Source organism: Podarcis cretensis (assembly GCF_951804945.1).
Source record: "Podarcis cretensis genome assembly, chromosome: 4".
NCBI classification, from domain to species: domain Eukaryota; kingdom Metazoa; phylum Chordata; class Lepidosauria; order Squamata; family Lacertidae; genus Podarcis; species Podarcis cretensis.
Genome location: NC_137173.1, coordinates 41,637,417 through 41,656,261, shown reverse-complemented (window position 1 = coordinate 41,656,261; position 18,845 = coordinate 41,637,417). Strand labels below are relative to the sequence as shown.

At 41.9% G+C, this 18,845-nt stretch overlaps 1 protein-coding gene across 2 annotated transcripts in view; it reads left to right on the top strand.

Annotated features, from left to right (window-relative positions):
• Nucleotides 1–12,709, top strand: part of LOC307215521 (myelin protein zero-like protein 1) — a 30,144-nt gene extending 17,435 nt beyond the window's left edge. The window contains exons 4-6 of one of the 2 annotated variants that reach the window (XM_079974858.1): nt 506–638; nt 4,293–4,398; nt 9,806–12,709. In XM_079974858.1, coding sequence (XP_079830984.1) covers nt 506–638; nt 4,293–4,398; nt 9,806–9,907 — 341 coding nt within the window. In that variant the 3' untranslated portion in view covers nt 9,908–12,709. Of the gene's footprint in view, nt 1–505; nt 639–2,100; nt 2,175–4,292; nt 4,399–9,805 lie in introns of both variants that reach the window. The other variant, XM_079974859.1, reaches the window with a different exon arrangement.
• The last annotated feature ends 6,136 nt before the right edge of the window (nt 12,710–18,845 follow it).

Here is an 18,845-nt window from a genome sequence, read left to right as displayed (position 1 = left end):
TCAAATGTGATGGGTGTGCATCTAAAACATGGCAAGTTCTTCATGAAAATGCTTGGAAGCAGGGGTCAATTATTTCCTGATTGGCTCTTCTGAGCATTTTAAAGCACTGGCTCTTATGTAGATGCCTTTTACACTCAGCAGGAGCTCTCTGTGTTTTGTATGCTGGTATGCATAGCAGACTACAAATTTTTGTAGTGAAAATTGGCCTGAAGGGGAAGTCCACTTATTGTTCACCTCATCTTTCCCATGGGGATACTGATGGGCTAAATTAGAGATTAATTGTACTTGATATGCTGTAAAAATGCTATTGAAATCTAATGAACCTAACACCATAGATCATGCTCATGAGTTTTACTTGAGGTTTGGGATATAAAAAAGACCAAGGAACATGCCATTACTGAGACAGATGCACCCTTAACTTATGCATATAAAAGCCAATGCCAATGATATATTGATAAATGTAAAAGCTAAGCAGACTGGACTGAAACTTTTCTTCTCTCCTCAGGTAACTTGCCTGTGTTTCCCATTACTCTAGTAGCAGGGGCATCCATTGGTGGAGTTCTGGGCTTAGTTTTGCTCATCGTTCTTGTTGTGTGTGTCGCATGCAGAAAGAAGAACTCTAAAAATCATTACTCTGGGTAAGATGCTCCCCTTGTTCATTTATTTAGGTGTTGTTGTTTTTTTATTAAGGCTGGGGTAGCTGAACCTGCAACAGGAATCAATCATACATGTTTTGTTCATAGTACTAAATTGACTGTGGCCACTGGGACACATTCCTCTAGTCCCAAACGATTAATTGTTGACTTCATTGTGCATACACCTTTCAGGGTGTATAAGTCCTACTAGATATCCTTATACATGTTGGAAGGGAACCGTGCATCATAAAGCTGTCCAGAGAGGCAGCCCTACACTCTTGTCTTCCAAAAATAAAGGGGCTCTTGCAGCTCAGGATGAAGTGCAAGATAAAGGCTGGACAACTCTCTACATCTTGGATTGTACAACTCTATTTATGAGTTTGGAATGTGGCTCCTTTTACAACAGTCTGCTTGCCAGAGGTTTCCAAACCTAGCTTTGGGAAAACGGTTCCTCTACTATCTTCACTGGCTTCACCATCTGCATGACTTCCTTTTTTTTCCTTTTTCCTTTTTTTTGCACTTAAAGTACCTTTTTAATTTGCATTGAATAACTTCTGTTGGAAAGTATTTTCAGGGTAGAATCTAGAGCTTTAATCCAGAGCTTTTAGAATGCCACGAAATGTTTTGTTGGTGGGTTCCTTTGAGGTGGTGGTGGGACTTTTATCTTGTTTGCTTTACCACTTATGGTAACTCCAACAGAAATGCAGCCCCTTGTACACAAAAACCTGAGCACACGTATTCTGTGGGGATTGTCATTCCACTGCCCAACTCTTTCCTGCTTTTTGTAGATCCAGTGAATGCTATGAACAAAGCCTTCAAAAGTCTAGTTTCTGATGGGTGTGTTTAATTGGCAACTGATCCCACTATACCTTATTTTCAGCTGGAGATTTTAGAGAGGGGTTGCAGTAGGAGTCAGTGGTAAGATTGAGCAAGTGCAGTGAAATGTGCTTTGTAAGCTCAGAGTTCAGTGTGGAAAGCACAGTTTCCTTTCTGCATGTGCTCTTTCAGTAACCACTTAAAGGCAGCTTACACTGATCTGCGCTAAAGGATCCCAAAGCCCAATATTTAACTCCCTGTCCAGTGTGTTATTGCTGAAAGCTACTTAAAGGTGCTGGATTTGGAACAGTAATATGTTTGCATTGTCTTCTACAACTAAAATCAACCCCCAGCAATGTAGAAATGGATAACGTTGCTTTCACTGACTACACCAGCTCTTTGTTCCTACTGATTACTAAGTGGCAGGGTGTGTTTGTGCTGTAATTGCTGAGCAGGGCCACATAATTTTGCAGGGGTCTAATTTCTAGATGAAACTAACACCAGCATTATAATGGATTGATTTGGGTGGTGGTGGAAACCCTTGCATGGCAGTGTCACAACTTCTGTTCTTATTCTGACATTTTGGTTTTTTCCTTCCTGCTTTGGTGTGCTGGGATCGGATCCTGCTCTTACCTTCCTCTGCTTACAGAGATCCTGATATAGACGCAAGATTGGGAATGTAACAGGGCTGGGTCTCCTCTTCCGGTCCCACTATATACCATGGTAACTAATCACATTGGTGGTTGCTCTTTGGTACTTCGTGTGTGTGCGTGTACACATTTCTGCCTCCTTTGCTGACTACCCGGCTAACATATCTCCATCACTTGTGCTGAAATTCTGTTTTGTAGACTGTTGGTGAAGGGGCAGCACATCTCATCTACTGCTTGAGTTTTGTTGTCTCATTTCCTTAATTGTGACGGCAATGCTCATTACCTTCAGAATCAGTATTCCATCTCTTGCCAGCAAGCTCATGTGCATGAATGAGTGTGGGGGATCTGGACTCTGTACACTGTGAGAGGAGAAAATCATTCAGTAAATAACTGAATTTTCCATGCAAAGACCTTTAATTCAGTGTTATTTTTAGATCCAGGTTGCATGAATTCTTGGGATATACTCCAGACATTTTATTAGTCCCTTGGCCACCGTGTATGCTGTGATTCAATCCCAGTAAGAATGGAAGCCCATTTACTGGTACTGAAATGCCTTTCCCCCCCTCAGTACTATATTTCCCTATGTACTGCTGCATATCTCGTGTCTGCTTTTTTAATGTTTAAATATTCCTGTTGGATAAGAGAAAGTAATGGTTTGCAGGGAACTGCATTCTGCTTAATGTCATTGTCACATTGTCATGATCCATGTCTGCCTGTATATGCTGTGTGTGTGTGTGTGTTGTGTAAAGAAAACAAAATGATTGAGAGAAACGTTGGTGAGTATTCCTCCTAGGCCAAGTTAGGTCCTATACACATTGCCCCAATGGCTTCTTTTTAAACAGGACAAGCCATTCTTAGAGGGATGAGGAAGAAAGCTTAACTTGTTTCCTGCCCAGTGATTTCTTCCCTCTCCAAATTATTCCATTATTCCCTGCTTGTTGGTGGAACACAACACATGTTGTGCTCCCACATCTTCGGTATCAGCCGCTCATCTAGAATAGACCTTGTACCAACATACATACAGTTACATAACAGTATTGTTTGGTCCTCAGGTGTCTGTGAGCACGAGTGTTAGGAATTATTGAGAGGCTTAGTCAATGTTCAGTTCAATTGATTTTGAAATGATTCCTAGTTTGTTTGTTTTTAAGCAGAAGTGAGAGCGCATCAGTTCAAGGACATAGCTGACATATCAGTACCCCAAGTCCTTTCTAAATAGATGTTCCCCAAGTTTCCGAAGCTTTGTACATAGTAGTATTAATATATTAACAGACAGTGTTCCAGTCGATGGATGCTTTCTTTGCTGCAGGCATTCCACTTACTAAAATGATTGGACTAAAAAATTTGGTGGTCGAGATCTATTTCTTGACTTCAGCTACTGTGAAGACATTGTTTAAGGCATTTATATACTGCCCTTAATAATATTTATTCCAGGGTGGTTTGTAATGCACATTAAAAGAGCCAACAGAAATAAAATATACAGTAAAACAAAACAAAACAAACAAACAAGAGAAATTTAAATCTAAAACAGCAGTGTAAAATTTCAGTTCTAGTGACCTAAAATACAGCATCCCTTCAGCACTGAAAATACAAATTATTAATATGCCCGAGAGAATGCAAATGTCTTAACTGGACAGCTAAAATATAATACAGTGGTCATCAGGCAAGCCTCCTTGGGGAGAGAGTGCCATAACCATTTGAGGACATGTCATTGCTGAGCGCCTGTTCTGTTGTGGCACTTGCAAGATAGGGTGCAGTCACTAGAAAAGCAACAATTTTACGCCTAGTTAGAAAGGAATCTATCTTCAACTGTACACTTATGTGTAAGTGAATTCTGATGTCTCGGGCAGAGACAACAAGGAACTACTTCCCTGGATCCTGAGGCAGGGACGCTTGTGTGACCCTGTTAGCAAGAAACTGGTTCTTGTGGAAGCTGCTGGCCTCTATTGGGGTTGCTTTCTTCCATCCCAAGGCTGGGTTGGATGTACATCAGAGAGAAGAGGAGGTTTAGGAGTGATGGTACTGAGCCAGCACTAGGGAGAGGATGTATGTTGTGTTGTTCACCGAGTTCACCTTTTACTTTGGCATAAGTTGCCACGTCATCTTGCCATCACTTGCCTTTGTTTTTGTTTTGTTTTTTTTTTGTTTGCCTCTTGAACATTGTCCTGCAAACTCTGCTCTGCCACCTCGTCAGCTGCAGTACCTCTGAGAGCTTGGTGTCTCCAGTTAAGCAGGCTCCACGGAAGACCCCCTCCGACACAGAGGGTCTGGTAAACAGCGTGCCCATCCGATCACACCAGGTAAATGGCATCATGATGCTTTGGGAACTCTTAACTTGGAGACCTTCAGTGATGGGAAAGGTGGTATTCTTGTTGAGGGGAGGGAGACTTAGAGCAAAGTTAAAAGTGTTACAAAGATAGACATGATGCTCCGGGATGGTTTCAAATTGGATGGGGGACCACGGGTTGAGATTCCTGCACTGTAGGCAGTTGGACTAGAGGACTCTTGGTAGGGTCCCTTCCAACTCTACAATTCTATGATTCATTTTTGATGATGAAGGATGTTGTTTACTGCAGTCATTTTCTGTACTTGACAGCTTCAGTACTTTAAGGATAGTGAAAAGATTCAATAGGGCTAGTCTTTGTAAGTAAACAGTTGTTGCAGTGAAAGCAATTATTGTGCCACAAGATCTTAGCTCTGAGGGAGCCATCTGACTCACATGAATTGATCTGTTTTAGGTTGAGTGAATTGTCCTTCTTTGTGATACAGGTTTTCACTAGGAAGCTCCTTTATTTGTAATTCTATGATCTTGGCAGTGCTGAGTATTTATTGTTCCTGGACTTTTCCAATTACCATTTATCAGAGCTAATAATATTTTAGCCCCTTTGCTTCATTGTTCTGTATATCTCCTTATCCCCCCAAAGTGTCAGGTATACATATACAGCAGACCATTGCTCCCCACTTGGAAATACTCATTCTAGATAGAGTATTGCTCAACAGGAAATGAATAGTGTTTCTTTTCCTTTCTGTTTTTTTAACATATAGACTGCTTTATGAGAAAGCTCTGTACATAATAAATGTATCAATAAAACAGATGAAATCAACCAAACTATTTAAAAAAACCTATAGCAGATTCCATGGAAACATAGGTGAAAAACAGACAGATGAGGAAGGAAATAGCCAGATTTCCTTTCTTTTGTATTCAGTTATTTGATGTGAAGTGTTGGGTGGAAAAATGGAAACTAGATAATGGAAACGACTAGCTCTCCAAATTGTATCAACTTGAACATCTTAGTCTGTCAAAATATGTTGAAAGCTATGGGTATCAGAATAGAGCTGTGGTGAGGCTGAGATGCTTCAGCAGGAAAGGATTTTATTAAAAAATATATATTGAAAAGATAGGTTTTTATAAAATATTTATAAAACTATTTGAAAATGAAATGGCTGGATGACAATATAGACCTTTCCTTCTGCTAGTTTGAGACATTACTATACAAATTAACATTTCCGTTTAATAAAGCAGGGTAAGAAACCTGCAACCCACCAGATGTTGCTGGACTCCAACTCCCATCATTCTTGACTATTAGCTGTGTATGCTGGGAGTGATGGCAGTTGGAGTCCAACATCTAGAAGGCTGCAGGTTTTCCACCCCTGTAATAAATAAAAAGAAGTTCTTAAGAAGTTCTTAAGGCATAGTTCATTCCTGGCGATCCTCTTCACTTGGTTGAAGCTGGTGGTATTAGGTGCTCTTTGAAAGGGGCAACAATATTGATAGAAGCCACAGGTTTTTCCTTGTTGCTTCCAGGACAAGCAAGTCTTGGCTGTTGGGTGAAGTTAGTTCTGGTTCAGAGACTGTCTTTGCCAGCTATCTACAATAGGGGAAGCATAGGATTTTGAACGCTGTAGGCCTGCTTCTTACAAACTTTGAAACAAAAGAAAAACATTATTGTGTAGACTCTTACAAAGTCAATAGCCCCATGAAGACATGCATTTCAGTAGTCTTATCTGGGGAGGTTGTGTGCACATGAAACTTGCACATAGCCATTCATCTTACAAGCTATTTCTAATGTTTCTGTAATATGGATATGACAGGAGCCACAATAAACAAAATCTGGCAAGTGGAAACACTTATTTTTATTCTAGCCTAAACAGGAATATACAGAGGTTCACATGCCTTATTTATTAATGTGTGTGGGACTAGTAGATAATGTCTGGGGAACATGGAGATAGATGGAAGTGCTTTTGTTTTTAAGTATACCAGATTGAGTTGACTTTTATATGCAGACATCTGCTTCTTTTCTTACTAAAAGCACAGTGGTGGTATTGTGGAATATTTTTAATATATTGGAGCAAAATTAGAAGGCTGCTGTAAGAGGAGTGTCCTGTTTCCAGGAAGTACTCTTGGTTTGCAGCTTCTCTATAGGAATGGGATATTTACATTGTTGAGAAGATGAGAGGTTCTTTCTTTCTTTCTTATTTATTTATTTAAGTAAGTAAGTAGTGGAGGAAAGGAGGGAGAAATTAACATTTCATTACAATGGTTTACTCCAGTCTATCTGTCTAGTCTAAGGGACGCAGGTGGCGCTGTGGGTTAAAGCCTCAGCGCCTAGGACTTGCCGATCGAAAGGTCGGCGGTTCGAATCCCTGCGGCGGGGTGCGCTCCCGCTGCTCGGTCCCAGCGCCTGCCAACCTAGCAGTTCGAAAGCACCTCCGGGTGCAAGTAGATAAATAGGGACCGCTTACCAGCGGGAAGGTAAACGGTGTTTCCTTGTGCGGCTCTGGCTCGCCAGAGCAGCGATGTCACGCTGGCCACGTGACCCGGAAGTGTCTCCGGACAGCGCTGGCCCCTGGCCTCTTGAGTGAGATGGGCGCACAACCCCAGAGTCTGTCAAGACTGGCCCGTACGGGCAGGGGTACCTTTACCTTTTATCTGTCTAGTCTACCAGTTTGCTATTTCCATCCTACATATTTTAAATCCTGAAGTTAATGTAATGGTTGTGAAAGCAGGAAGCTTGTTGCCTGAGGTTGTGTTTCAAACAGCATGCATCAGAGTTGTCTTGTTTGGCTCACTGCATCTTGAGGCTGGCTGATTGCTCATTGGGTTTGCTTTTACTCTTGTCCGTACCAGTGAATTCATTTGAGATGTCATCTGTTTCTCACAACTGTGCATGTCTGTCTGGTACCAAATGTCCTAGTGGTTCTCATTCCTCTCTGTTGTTTGGCTGTACAGTGTTTGCTCATTTTGAATGTGATAATTGTCAATGTTTTCTTATTTCTAGATCTAATGCATAACTGGCTGGTTATCTAAGTTATCCCATATGTATAACTGATAAATTAGAAAGAAGACTGTATCCCTCTTGTCTCCTATTCCAAAGAGTACTTTTGTACCTGACTTTATTAACCTGTGCTTCTCATCTGATAGGCAGATGCAATTTCAGATGTAAAACTTTCTACTTCTAACTCCTAAGCCACACATCTGGTTCCTTTCTTCCGATACTTGGATAGCCTACACACCATTCAGTGCTTTTGTTGTATGGGACGCATATGCCTGGTAAAATCTGCATATTGCCCAGTGTCTGATGCATAGGAGTAGACAGACATTGGAAAGCTATTGGAACAACTTAGAAAAAGAAAAGGTGTCATTCCCAGCGAGCAACTCTTCAGAGGAATACTTCCAGATGATGTTTTCCATCAACTAGCTACTATATGTATTTAATTGAATTATTATTATAGTTAGGCTCACATATTTGTTCTGAATTCCTGCATATGGACAGTGATCTCTTGATATTTTCCAGGCAAATATGTCATTATCTGAATCCTCTCTTCCCGCATTATCTGAATCCTCTGTAGTTTTGTAGGAACTAGCAGACGGTCTCTAAACAAGGAACTTGGTATTATTCAAAGGAAAAGCTTTTTTAAAAGGCCAGTACTTTGATATAGAAGAAAAGACGATTGTCCTTTGTCTTGGCTGAGTTCCAAGAACTCAGGGCACTAGCCTTTGGAGTAGCATCTGTTGACGTGAGAGAGTTGTGGTCTTATATGAAAGAACAACAAAATCATTTGTAAAGCAAACAGGAATAAAAACGTGCAGAGCATGACTCATTCATGTGGCTTCCACAAGAAGCTGCCTTAGATCCAGTAATGGTGTTGAAAACCTTTGGTGAACTGTGTGGCTTATGGAAGAAGCTTGCTATACATACTACAGTTTTGTATGTTCAAAAAAACATTTATACTTTTGGCCATAACTTCACTGTCTACAGCTGAAGAATATGTGTCTTTCCAGCTAGCCATCCCCAACTACTTTCTTCCTCCTCTGAACTGGCTCCTAAAGTGCTTTCTTACTGCACTATTGATCCTCTAGTCTTCCTTATAATTAAACTGTATTGACATTTTTAAAATGCACATTTCCAAAGAGAGTTGTTGTGGCTGATTGTGGGAAAGAATGGTAGCCCAATTAAACATTGGTGAATGTAATTTTAGATTTGAATGTTGCCAAGATCATGCCTCCTTTAAAGCTTTATTCTTTGTGGGCTACACAGCCTTATTGAACATAAAAAATTACGGATTATTCTTCCAACTCCCTGTTGGTTTCTCATTTGTATGTTTTTAAATACTCCACGAGCGTTGCTGCCATCTAGAGGTGTAAGAGTTGCTGGACAGTCTTTGCTTTTGGTTTTTGCTGATGAACTTCTTGTAGTGTCTTTGTGGACACTGCAGACAGATGCAGAAAAATACTGAATCACAAAAAGTCAATAGTATTTCTGAAAGACAATTTTTGGATGATCATGATGATAACCCAAGATGGGTGTGTAGACACAGGTTCTTCACTCATCCTTATGCAAGTTGGCACCCAGGAAGTCTTCCATTAAGTTTCCCATTTTGTCTGAACCAGAAATCTCTAGTTAACAGATTCAAAACAAGCCACAATTTGAAGTTGGCTAGTATCCTTCTTGTTCTGAAGCTGTTTCTTTTTTCATCTAAAACAAGATATTACTATTAACTGTAGTTAATGAAAGTCTTCCTGGTTTGTTTGCCAGCTTCTGATAAAAGAAGAGGAAAGGAGCTTTGAGTGTGTATGCCCCCAAAACTGATCCATTGTCAGTGTGAAGACAACCTGGATGAAGTGCAGTTTGAGGAGCACAATTTTCAGCCTTGTATTTGCTCAAGGTGGTAGATGAAATTTAAAATTCCAACCTGTTGTCTTAATTTAGTATATTGCAGCAGCTCCCAAGAAAAATACTGCTAGCGTGACACTTCCCTGTCTGATTCAGCGCAAATGGAGCCTATTGAATGAGCTGATTTTAGCCGGACTGTGAATTCTTGATGTACTCTTTCAAAATATCAATCCATTCTCTGCTCTGTTGTTCGGTGAATTGTTCTGAAGGCTACAAGCAATTCCATCTACCTGAAGAATGAAGTGTCAGATTTCTATAAGAAAATATTTGCAGATTCTTTCGCAGGACTTTATCGCAGTAGATTAATTTCTTTAAAAAGTCAACTTGACTTGCATAGTTTATAGGTAGACCCAAACAGATAAAAGAGGGGGGAAATGTGTGTCTTGTGTACATTTAATAGTGTTTTGTTTGCTTAATGCTCATTAACTTCCTAATCTAAAGATTAATTTTGTCTTTACACTGCCTGCCAGCAATGTACTGAAGGAATCATGCTCTTTCATCAGTTTGCTTACTCTGTATTTCTTTTTTTTAGGGCCCAGTAATTTATGCGCAGTTAGATCACTCCGGAGGGCGTTACAGTGACAAGATCAACAAGTCGGAATCTGTCGTCTATGCTGACATTCGGAAGAACTGAGGAAATCCCAACCAACCCAAAGCTAAACAAAAATTCAAACTGGAATCGCTTGAAGAAGATTGACCCAGAGAACTCACATGTGGCCTTTGATGCCTAGGCTAGGACCAATGCATGTGCATACAGAGAGAAAGAGATTATATATGTATTGTGTGTAAATAGTCTATTTAAATCGTACAGAACTGAGACCAATGTTGCATGTTGAAATATGATATGAATTCTGCTTATAAATTGCTAATATTTTTTTTTTGTATCTAGGATAAGAGGAAGAAAGCAAATATTCATATTACACCTTTAAGTGATTTCTCTGTTCTATGGAAAAACTGGAAAATTCCTGGATAGTCTAATGGATTTGATACTTTGTTTTTTACAAGATTGATTTCTTTTGATGAAATAGACTTGAGGATAAGTGTTTCTGCATGAGGATTCTCTTTTCCTATTCTGGTGCTTTCCACACAGTTTCATATAAATTCACTCCTGTCTTTCATCCCCAATACCTCTTTCTACAGTAGGGTCGGAAAGCCCTCCCCTTCCTTCAGTTTCCAGCCTGGTCCTCGTATTGGCTGAAGCCAAAGTTCTATCTTCAGGGCATTAACTAACCTTTGTCTCTTTGTGGTGCAGCGCGCTCCCCAACCCAATAGCTTTTAGACATTTTCATTTGGTCTTTTCAGTCATGAAGCATTAACAAGAAGTCCCTCTAATTTTTATTTCCCGCTGGTGATTTTTCTGCAATAAAAGTGGTATTCAGTTTTGTCTTTGAAGAAAATAGGGTAGTGAAGTTGTGCTGAATGAACTTAGTCTGATCCTAATATGGCTTTCTAGAATACCCTTACATTGGGCTGCTTTTAGTAAGGCTTATTGGGATGTAGCTGTTGCAGAAAGAAAGTCAGAATTTACAAGTTACCTCTTACTGTTTTATCTAATTCCATGGAGGGGAGTGCTTCATGGAAGCCATATATGATAGAATAGGCCAGTAGTACACTTCCTGTTTCAAGAGGTGAGGGCCAAGATTCTATTGTTACTCATTTTCAGACTGCAGATTTACCTTCAAACAGAAAGGACTGTGGATTTCTCTACTGTGGGGTTAGCTCTGCTCTGTTGCTGCTCTATTATTCTTGTAAGGGCACACAACCTCCAAATCACCTGCTTTTCTCTCCTCCCTTCCTGCCTCAAACCATTGTTTCAGACAGGCTGTCCAGTTCTCTTCCTCCTCCTTTTCATTGTTTCAGACAGGCTGTCTGGTTCTCTTCCTCCTCCTCCTCCTCTTCCCAAGGCCCTTGCATGTTTATCTGTGCAGTGGAGTTTTCTTAAAAGTATAAGAAAGTGTGAATGCTAGCAGATGAAACTTTATGCTTGACCCAAAGGCTGGCCAGTCAGCACTCTGCAGAGCCAAACAAGCAGGCTTTCCCTAAAGCTTGGGCCAAGAGGAGGGGACATTGTACTTTTGCCCAAATGTGGTGAGTGCATTTCCACAGCAGGATCACTGCTAAAATGAGGTATACCTGTATGAGCTTTAATCCCTTGTTTCTTAATGGATTCTTTTTTCCAAAATAGAAAAATTAGAAGGCTTCGATTACCTACTCTTCTGTGCTAAGGCCATCTTTACTCCTGTCTCCTGTGATCTCAGTAGACGTAGGATGCAGTCCTAAATCCACTTACTAGGAAAGTAAGTTCCCTTGAACTTGGTGGCACTTGAGTCTAAGAAAACCTGAACAGGGCTGAAGTGCTGGTGTTCACTGAAGCTTTATTGGAGTTTTTCTCCTTTCTAAACAGTGAAATTATGCCATTGTACACATGCACCCATTCATCATACATGCCTTGGGTACTGCTTGTCTTACTTTCTTTTACTGTAAATGAAATTGGCCATGCCATTATTAGTCTCACCTCCACCTATTGGTTTGTGCATGCAGTACATCATTTACTGGGGCTGGCAGGTTTCCTGCAGGCATCTCATTGGCCACTGTGAGATCAGGATGCTGGGCTACATGGGCCGCTGGCCTGACCCAGTAGGCTTGTCGTCTTATGCACAACTGCACATACTCATCCTAGAATTGCACCCCGCCCCCTACAAAACAAAAACGTTGCAGGAGTGTAGATGAATGAGCAACTTGTGAAGATTTGTCTCGAACAGTGAGGGACAAAAGTTAATGAAAGGTGACACTTAATGCTAATCTGAATACACCCACGTGCCATTTTAGAGGTTGATTAGTTTTATGAGGCTGCTCTTTTAATGCTCATTTAGTGTCACTGTTGAAAGGAGCCTGTTGAATTCCTTTTGACTTCTCAATCTTTATTCAGTTGGGGAGTGAGGGTGGGACTGAAAAAAACTTCAGGTGCTTTTTAAATTTTCTCCAGTACTGCACTGGTCTCATTGCCCTCTTCAGAACAGGGGTTGACAGAAGGTAGATTGACAGATTGCAGTCCCATGGTGGTCTGCAAACTCCTGGTTGACCACCTAGCACCTGGTAGGTTACTGGGATGTTTTGTGTGCACAAAGAATGTTGGACTAGGTGGACTGTGGTCTGATGGAGAACATCTTATGCTGTTAAACAGGAGGACCATATAATGCAGATAAGCTATGCCTTAACGGTTAAGACACCCTGAATATGCATTCTTGCTTTATTAATGTAAAACACATCAGTGGATCATAAGGATTCTAGCTAAAAACAAATGTAGACCACACAAGGTAGAATTTGGGCCGCTCTGCTTTGCAGCTACCTCTTGTGGTGTATACAGCCCGATGGGAGTGTGCGTACTTTGTTGCTAGGAGGAGCAATAAAAGCAGAAGAGTGGATTTCTTGCCTACTGCAACACAATAATAATAATAGTAATAATTTATTATTTATACCCCGCCCATCTGGCTGAGTTTCCCCAGCCACTCTGGGTGGCTCCCAATCAAATGTTAAAAACAGTACAGCATTAAATATTAGAAACTTCCCTAAACAGGGCTGCCTTCAGATGTCTTTTAAGGATAGGATAGCTGCTTATTTCCTTCACATCTGAAGAGTGGGCGCCACTACCGAGAAGGCCAAGTGTTTGTCATGGCTCATAACCACTTTGTAACTGTTTCTGCTTGGTGTATATAACAGAGACTTGGTTGGATGAAGCAGATGGGCCTGTTCTTGCCGTTGCTTGGCCACTAGATTTCTCTTATGCACGGCAACCCAGGTCATATGGGTGGGGAGGGGGGCACTGCAGTGATTTTTAGGAAGTCATTAGCTTGCACCAGGCGTCCTTTTGGGAAGACCCAGTTTTCTGAGTGCATGTTCTGGAAAGTTGGGCAATAGGGGCAGTACAGGATTCCTTTTGGTGTACTGACCTCCCCGCTGCACCAAGGATTCCCTGCCTGAGCTGCTTCAGGTCGTGGTGAATTTTCTCCTGGAGACACCTATTTTGGTTGTCCTAGGGGATTTTAACATCCATGCCGACACGACCTTACAATGGGCCACTCGGGACTTCGTGGAAAGCATGGCCTCCATGGGGCTGTCCCTGAATAAGTTTGGCCCAGCTCATAGTCGTGGACGTGCCTTATACCTGGTGTTCACCTCTATGGATGTGGGTGATCTGACACTAAGTAAAAGTGAAACAAAAGAAGTGCTATGGTCAGATCACTTCGTGGTGCAACTGGACTTCTCTGCGACCCTTCCCCTTTGCAGGGAGGTGGGACTGATTTGGATGGTCCATCCCCGACACTTAATGGATCCAAATGGTTTCCAGAGAGTGGTGGGGGCTGTTTATCCCATGTTGATGGCCTTTCAGGTGATTCCCTGGTGGCCTGCTGCAATGCGGTTAACCAGAGCTATTGACTTTCTGACTCCGAAGCACCGTCTTTGATTGCATGGAACCTGGACATCCCTGTGGTTTTCTCCAGGGCTGAGGGTGATGAAATAATCGCTGAGATGGCTGGAGTGCCGGTGGCAAAAAACTCATTCTGAATCAGACCAGATACAAGTTAGAGCTCAGCGTCGAGCCTGTCAAGTGGCGATAGTGACGGCAAAGAGGACCTTCTTCACCACCTCTATTGCATCTGCAGAAAACAGCAGCAGGAGACTCTCTTAGGTGGTTCACAATTTAACAGAACGACCTTCGCCATTGGGGCCCAGTAAGGACCCCAAGAGTCCTGTCTGGCCAAGTTGCATGGGATCAATTCCAATCTGTTACCTCCAAGGATGTGGACAGGCTGCTTGGATGAGTGAAACCAACCAATTGTCTCCTTGATCCTTGCCCATCCTGGCTCATAAAAGCAAGCCGGGAAGGGCTGGATGAAGGACTCGGTGGGATCGTGAATGCTTCTCTCTGTGAGGGAGCCTTCCCAGACCAGTTGAAAGAGGTAGTTATTAAACCTCATCTTAAAAAAAAACTCTTTAGACCCGGCCAATGTGGCCAACTATTGCCCAGCTTCAAATCTTCCATTCTTGGGCAAGGTGACTGAGTGGGTGGCTGCTGAACAACTCCAGGCATGCCTGGAAGATGCAGACCATTTGGATCCCTTCCAGTTGGGATTCAGGCCTCATCAGGGGACTGAAACTGCCTTGGTTGTGCTGGTTGATGATCTCCAGGGTGCTAGGGACAAGGGTGAAAGCTGTTTCCTAGTTCTGCTGGATTTCTCAGCGGCCTTTGATACCATCAACCATAACATGCTTCTGGACCGTCTAGAGGAGTTGGGAGCTGGGGGCACTGTCATACAGTGGTTCGGCTCCTTCCTCCTGGACCATGTTCAGAAAGTGATGTTAAGGGATGAGTGTTCATACCCCTGGGCTCTCACTTGTGGGGTGCCTCAGGGCTCCATCCTCTCCCCCATGCTTTTTAACATCTATATGAAGGGCTGGGATAAATTATCAGGGGGGTTGGACTAAAAGTTGATCAGTATGCAGATGATACCCAGCTCTACCTCTCTTTTAAATCAGAACCAGTGAAGGCGGTGAAGGTCCTGTGGGAGTGTCTTGAGGTGGTTAGAGGATGGATGGCGGCTAACAAATTGAGGTTGAATCCTGACAAGACAGAAGTACTGTTTTGGGGGAACGGAGCAGGCAGGTGTGGAGGACTCCCTGGTGCTGAATGGGGTAACTGTGCCCTTGAAGGACAAGGTGTGCAGCCTGGGAGTCATTTTGGACTCACACCTGTCCATGGAGTCACAGGTCAAATCTGTATCCAGGGCAGCTGTCTACCAGCTCCATCTGGTATGCAGGCTGAGACCCTACCTGTCCACAGACTGTCTCGCCAGAGTGGTGCATGCTCTAGTTATCTCTCGCTTAGACTACTGCAGTGCGCTCTATGTGGGTCTACCTTTGAAGGTGACCCGGAAACTACAGCTAATCCATTATGCGGCAGCTAGACTGGTGACTGGGAGTGGTTGCCAAGAGCATATAACACCAGTCCTGAAAGACCTTCAGTGTCTCCCAGTACATTTCTGAGCACAATTCAAAGTGTTGGTGCTGACCTTTAAAGCCCTAAACGGCCTCGGCCCAGTATTTGTGAAGGAGCATCTCCACCCCCATCATTCAGCCCGGACACTGAGGTCCAGCGCTGAGGACCTTCTGGCAGTTCCCTCCCTGTGAGAAGTGAGGTTACAGGGAACCAGGCAGAGGGCCTTCTTGGCAGTGGCACCCGCCCTGTGGAACGCCCTCCCATCAGATGTCAAAGAAATAAACAACTACCTGACTTTTAGAAGACATCTGAAGGCAGCCCTGTTTAGGGAAGTTGTTAATGTTTGATGTTTAATCGTGTTTTTAATATTCTGTTGGAAGACGCCTAGAGTGGCTGGGGAGGCCCGGCCAGATGCGTAGGGTATAAGTAATAAATGAGGAATGCCAGAAAAAAATAACTTAATGGAAAGACTTGCTTCAATTATAACGAGAAACTAAACACTACTCTGCATACTTTGATCTGATGCAAACTACAGCGACTTGTGAATGCTTGAAGCCAAATGAGCTGTGTAGGAGAAAACAATTTATTATTCAATGTTTTCAGAATATTATAGAACTTAACGTAATCTTTTAATTCTAGCACCTTATTACTAGAAAAGCAAGTCACTATTTTTTCTTTCTTCTTTCATCTTTGCCTGATACTCTTGACACTTTGCTTCATCAGCAATTGGAGCTGGCAGCATGATGACCCTTTTTTGTGTGATACGCACCTGTTTTTCAGCATTTTGAAAGGAGCCTGAATATGGTTTATAGTGCAGGAGAGAATTTGGGTTTGTTGTCCTCTCATTTGTTGCTCCTCTTCTGAGTTTAGTAGCAGACAACTTGGCAAGCACAAGAACCCTAAAGGGGCTACATTTCCCCCGACAGAGGTTATGTGGCTTGAACAGTAAAATTGGAACAAGTGTGACTTTTCCTAGTAGCTGTTCAAGCTGAAAACCTCTATTCATGAGATATTGTGGCATCTTGAGGATTTACATCCTTTAACATGCCTGAAGTATGATCCATGTTATAATCTTATTTGTAAATAGTATATTTTCTAACTTAAAAGTGTGGTCTAACCCTGTTAAAAACCAGTTTGCCATCAATATTAGTGGAGGTGCAGTGCCCTTTTTTTAGAGAGAGAGACAAGGCAAGTAGAGGCTAGTGTTGCTACTAGGTTTTGACTCCTTAACAACTGTACTCCTCATGTTTCATCTCAGTAGAATATTCAATAGAAGTTCTTCATGGCAGATAACCATGTTTGAATAGGTAGAGTGCTTTTATCCCAGTAGGGTTTGGGGAAGATCGTTCAGACTGTAGGAGTTCTATCTTATTTGTTCATGAAGCTTTGTCTCTTGCTAGAGTGCTTTGTGGGTCTGCAGTATCAACATTTCAGTGTGAATAGGGAAACTATAAAAAGTTTTGTCTTAATTATTTGAAGTAGTTGAGGTGATCATCTGTCTTGTAACTTGCTCTGTATTCACAAAACTCCAAAGGCTTTCCTTTTTGTGTACAGTCAGTTGTTCTGGTGAAGTGAGCAGGTGTTCAGTCATCAACAGATGAGCCTTGAAGTCTGTCTGTCAAGTCTCATTCAGAGTTTTACCTTATTCTTGTATCGACCAAGCCTTTTAAAACCACATTTTTCTATTTGTGTGTGATGGGTAGAAGTTTCATCCCCCCTTACTAAAACTGTTTCCTAGTTAAAATCTAGGAGACGCCTCAGTGAAAGGGCAATTTTCCTATGGTGCTCAATTTAGATGCCCTTTTCTGTGAAAGGCAATCAAGATCTAACAAAGGACTCCCACTTGTGAAACTTAGCTCCCCAACCCTTGGACCGTCTTACCAAGATCTCCTTTGGCTCTATACAACTCCACAGAATGCAGCTACTGAGCCCTTTTCTACCTTGTTTCTGCACTTTTAAAAAACTGGAATTGCATTTTGTATTAAGTTGTTGTACAGTCTCCTTTCCTTCCTTCCCTATGTTCTCAAATGCAGCTGCTGCTGCACAGGCAGTTGGCTACCTTCTGGAAAGCACCACTATGAGGGCACCACACTATGATGCTGCTAGATTGGCGGGGTGGGGCAAAAGGGGTAAACACCTATAAAATAGGTGTATAATTTTGGGCAAGGGATTGTTCTACAAGGTCTCTGTAAAGTTAAAGCAGGAACTAGTGGTAACATACTTGTTTTGACTTGCTTCTAAGTTGGACACACATCACATTGGATATTTACATGTTTTCTATTGTACTCTTGTGAATATTTTAATACACTTTTTCCATTAGTGGTCTGTTGTGTGTTTCATAATTTGTCAAGCATGAGATATTGAATTGCCTTTGCCTTTCACATACTTCTGCTACAAAGTCAAGATTCAGCTTTGACTGCAAGTGCTCAATCTAGCACAGTGCATAGTGCTCAGTATAGGAGAATATGCTTCAGGAGTAGCCCCTGACTACACTCATGCTCTTCCATTAACCTAGCCATTACTAGTGATGGGCAAACTGACCTCATCCAAATTCACAATTTGCTTGCTAACTTACAAAACGAACATTATAAATTTGGTCAAAACATCTGTTACAAGATTTCCAAGTGTTTTCACATTTAAACTTACAGTAATATAGCATGGTCTGTGTATTATTATTTTTTAAAGTACCTTTTTAAAATTAGAGTTAAAAGCTAGTTTTGTGTACACCCCCTGGAAACAAAGCTACATAGTCAGGAACCACCATTTCTAGGATGCTTTTCAGCCCCATATATTAAAGCACATGGTAGGAGCCACATTTTCTAGCCTCACAGGAAAGCTTTTACATTCGAGGAAGTTTTTACAAATCAGCTTCTCTCAACCATGGGTCCCACAACTCTCATAATCCCTGACCGCTGGTCCTGCTATTCTGGGATGGATTTGGACTCAAAGGTTGAGAAAGATGTTGCTGGACTGCAACTCTTATCCTTGACTATGTTGGCTGGGGTTGTTGGCAACTGGGATCCAACATCTGGTTACCCTAATTTAAATTAATTTAAATTGGTTACCCTAATTTAGCTGGTTAGTTATCAATACCTTTTAACTTTTGAAGGACTAGAGTACAAGTTGTCTTCTTCAACCTTTTTAGGACTGCAAGCCACAGTGAGGCCAAACTGCTTTGAGATTCACAACTTTTTATCCTACACTTAGGTAGGTGTGGTGCTGCTGTGACATACCTTAGATTACTGTGACCCAGCAGTGGGCATTTAATAATGGTTAGGGTCCCCCCCCCCAGCAGTACAGAACTTAGTATAGCTCAGCACTGATTATACTTCAGAAAACTGACCACTGCTCCAACCGTTCTGCCATCTGAAGATACTGGTTTTAATCTAAAATGTTTACCTTCTATATTTCAGGTGGAGGGATCACACAAAGCATATTATGAATTTAAGTATTTTTCTATCTTCAACATCTTAGTCATGACTTAACTGTGGCATGAAAAATGTAAATCAAGTTGGTCCAGTAGCACCTTCATGCACAAGGTAGTTCCCCTTGCCAAAAAGATGTGTGCCCAATT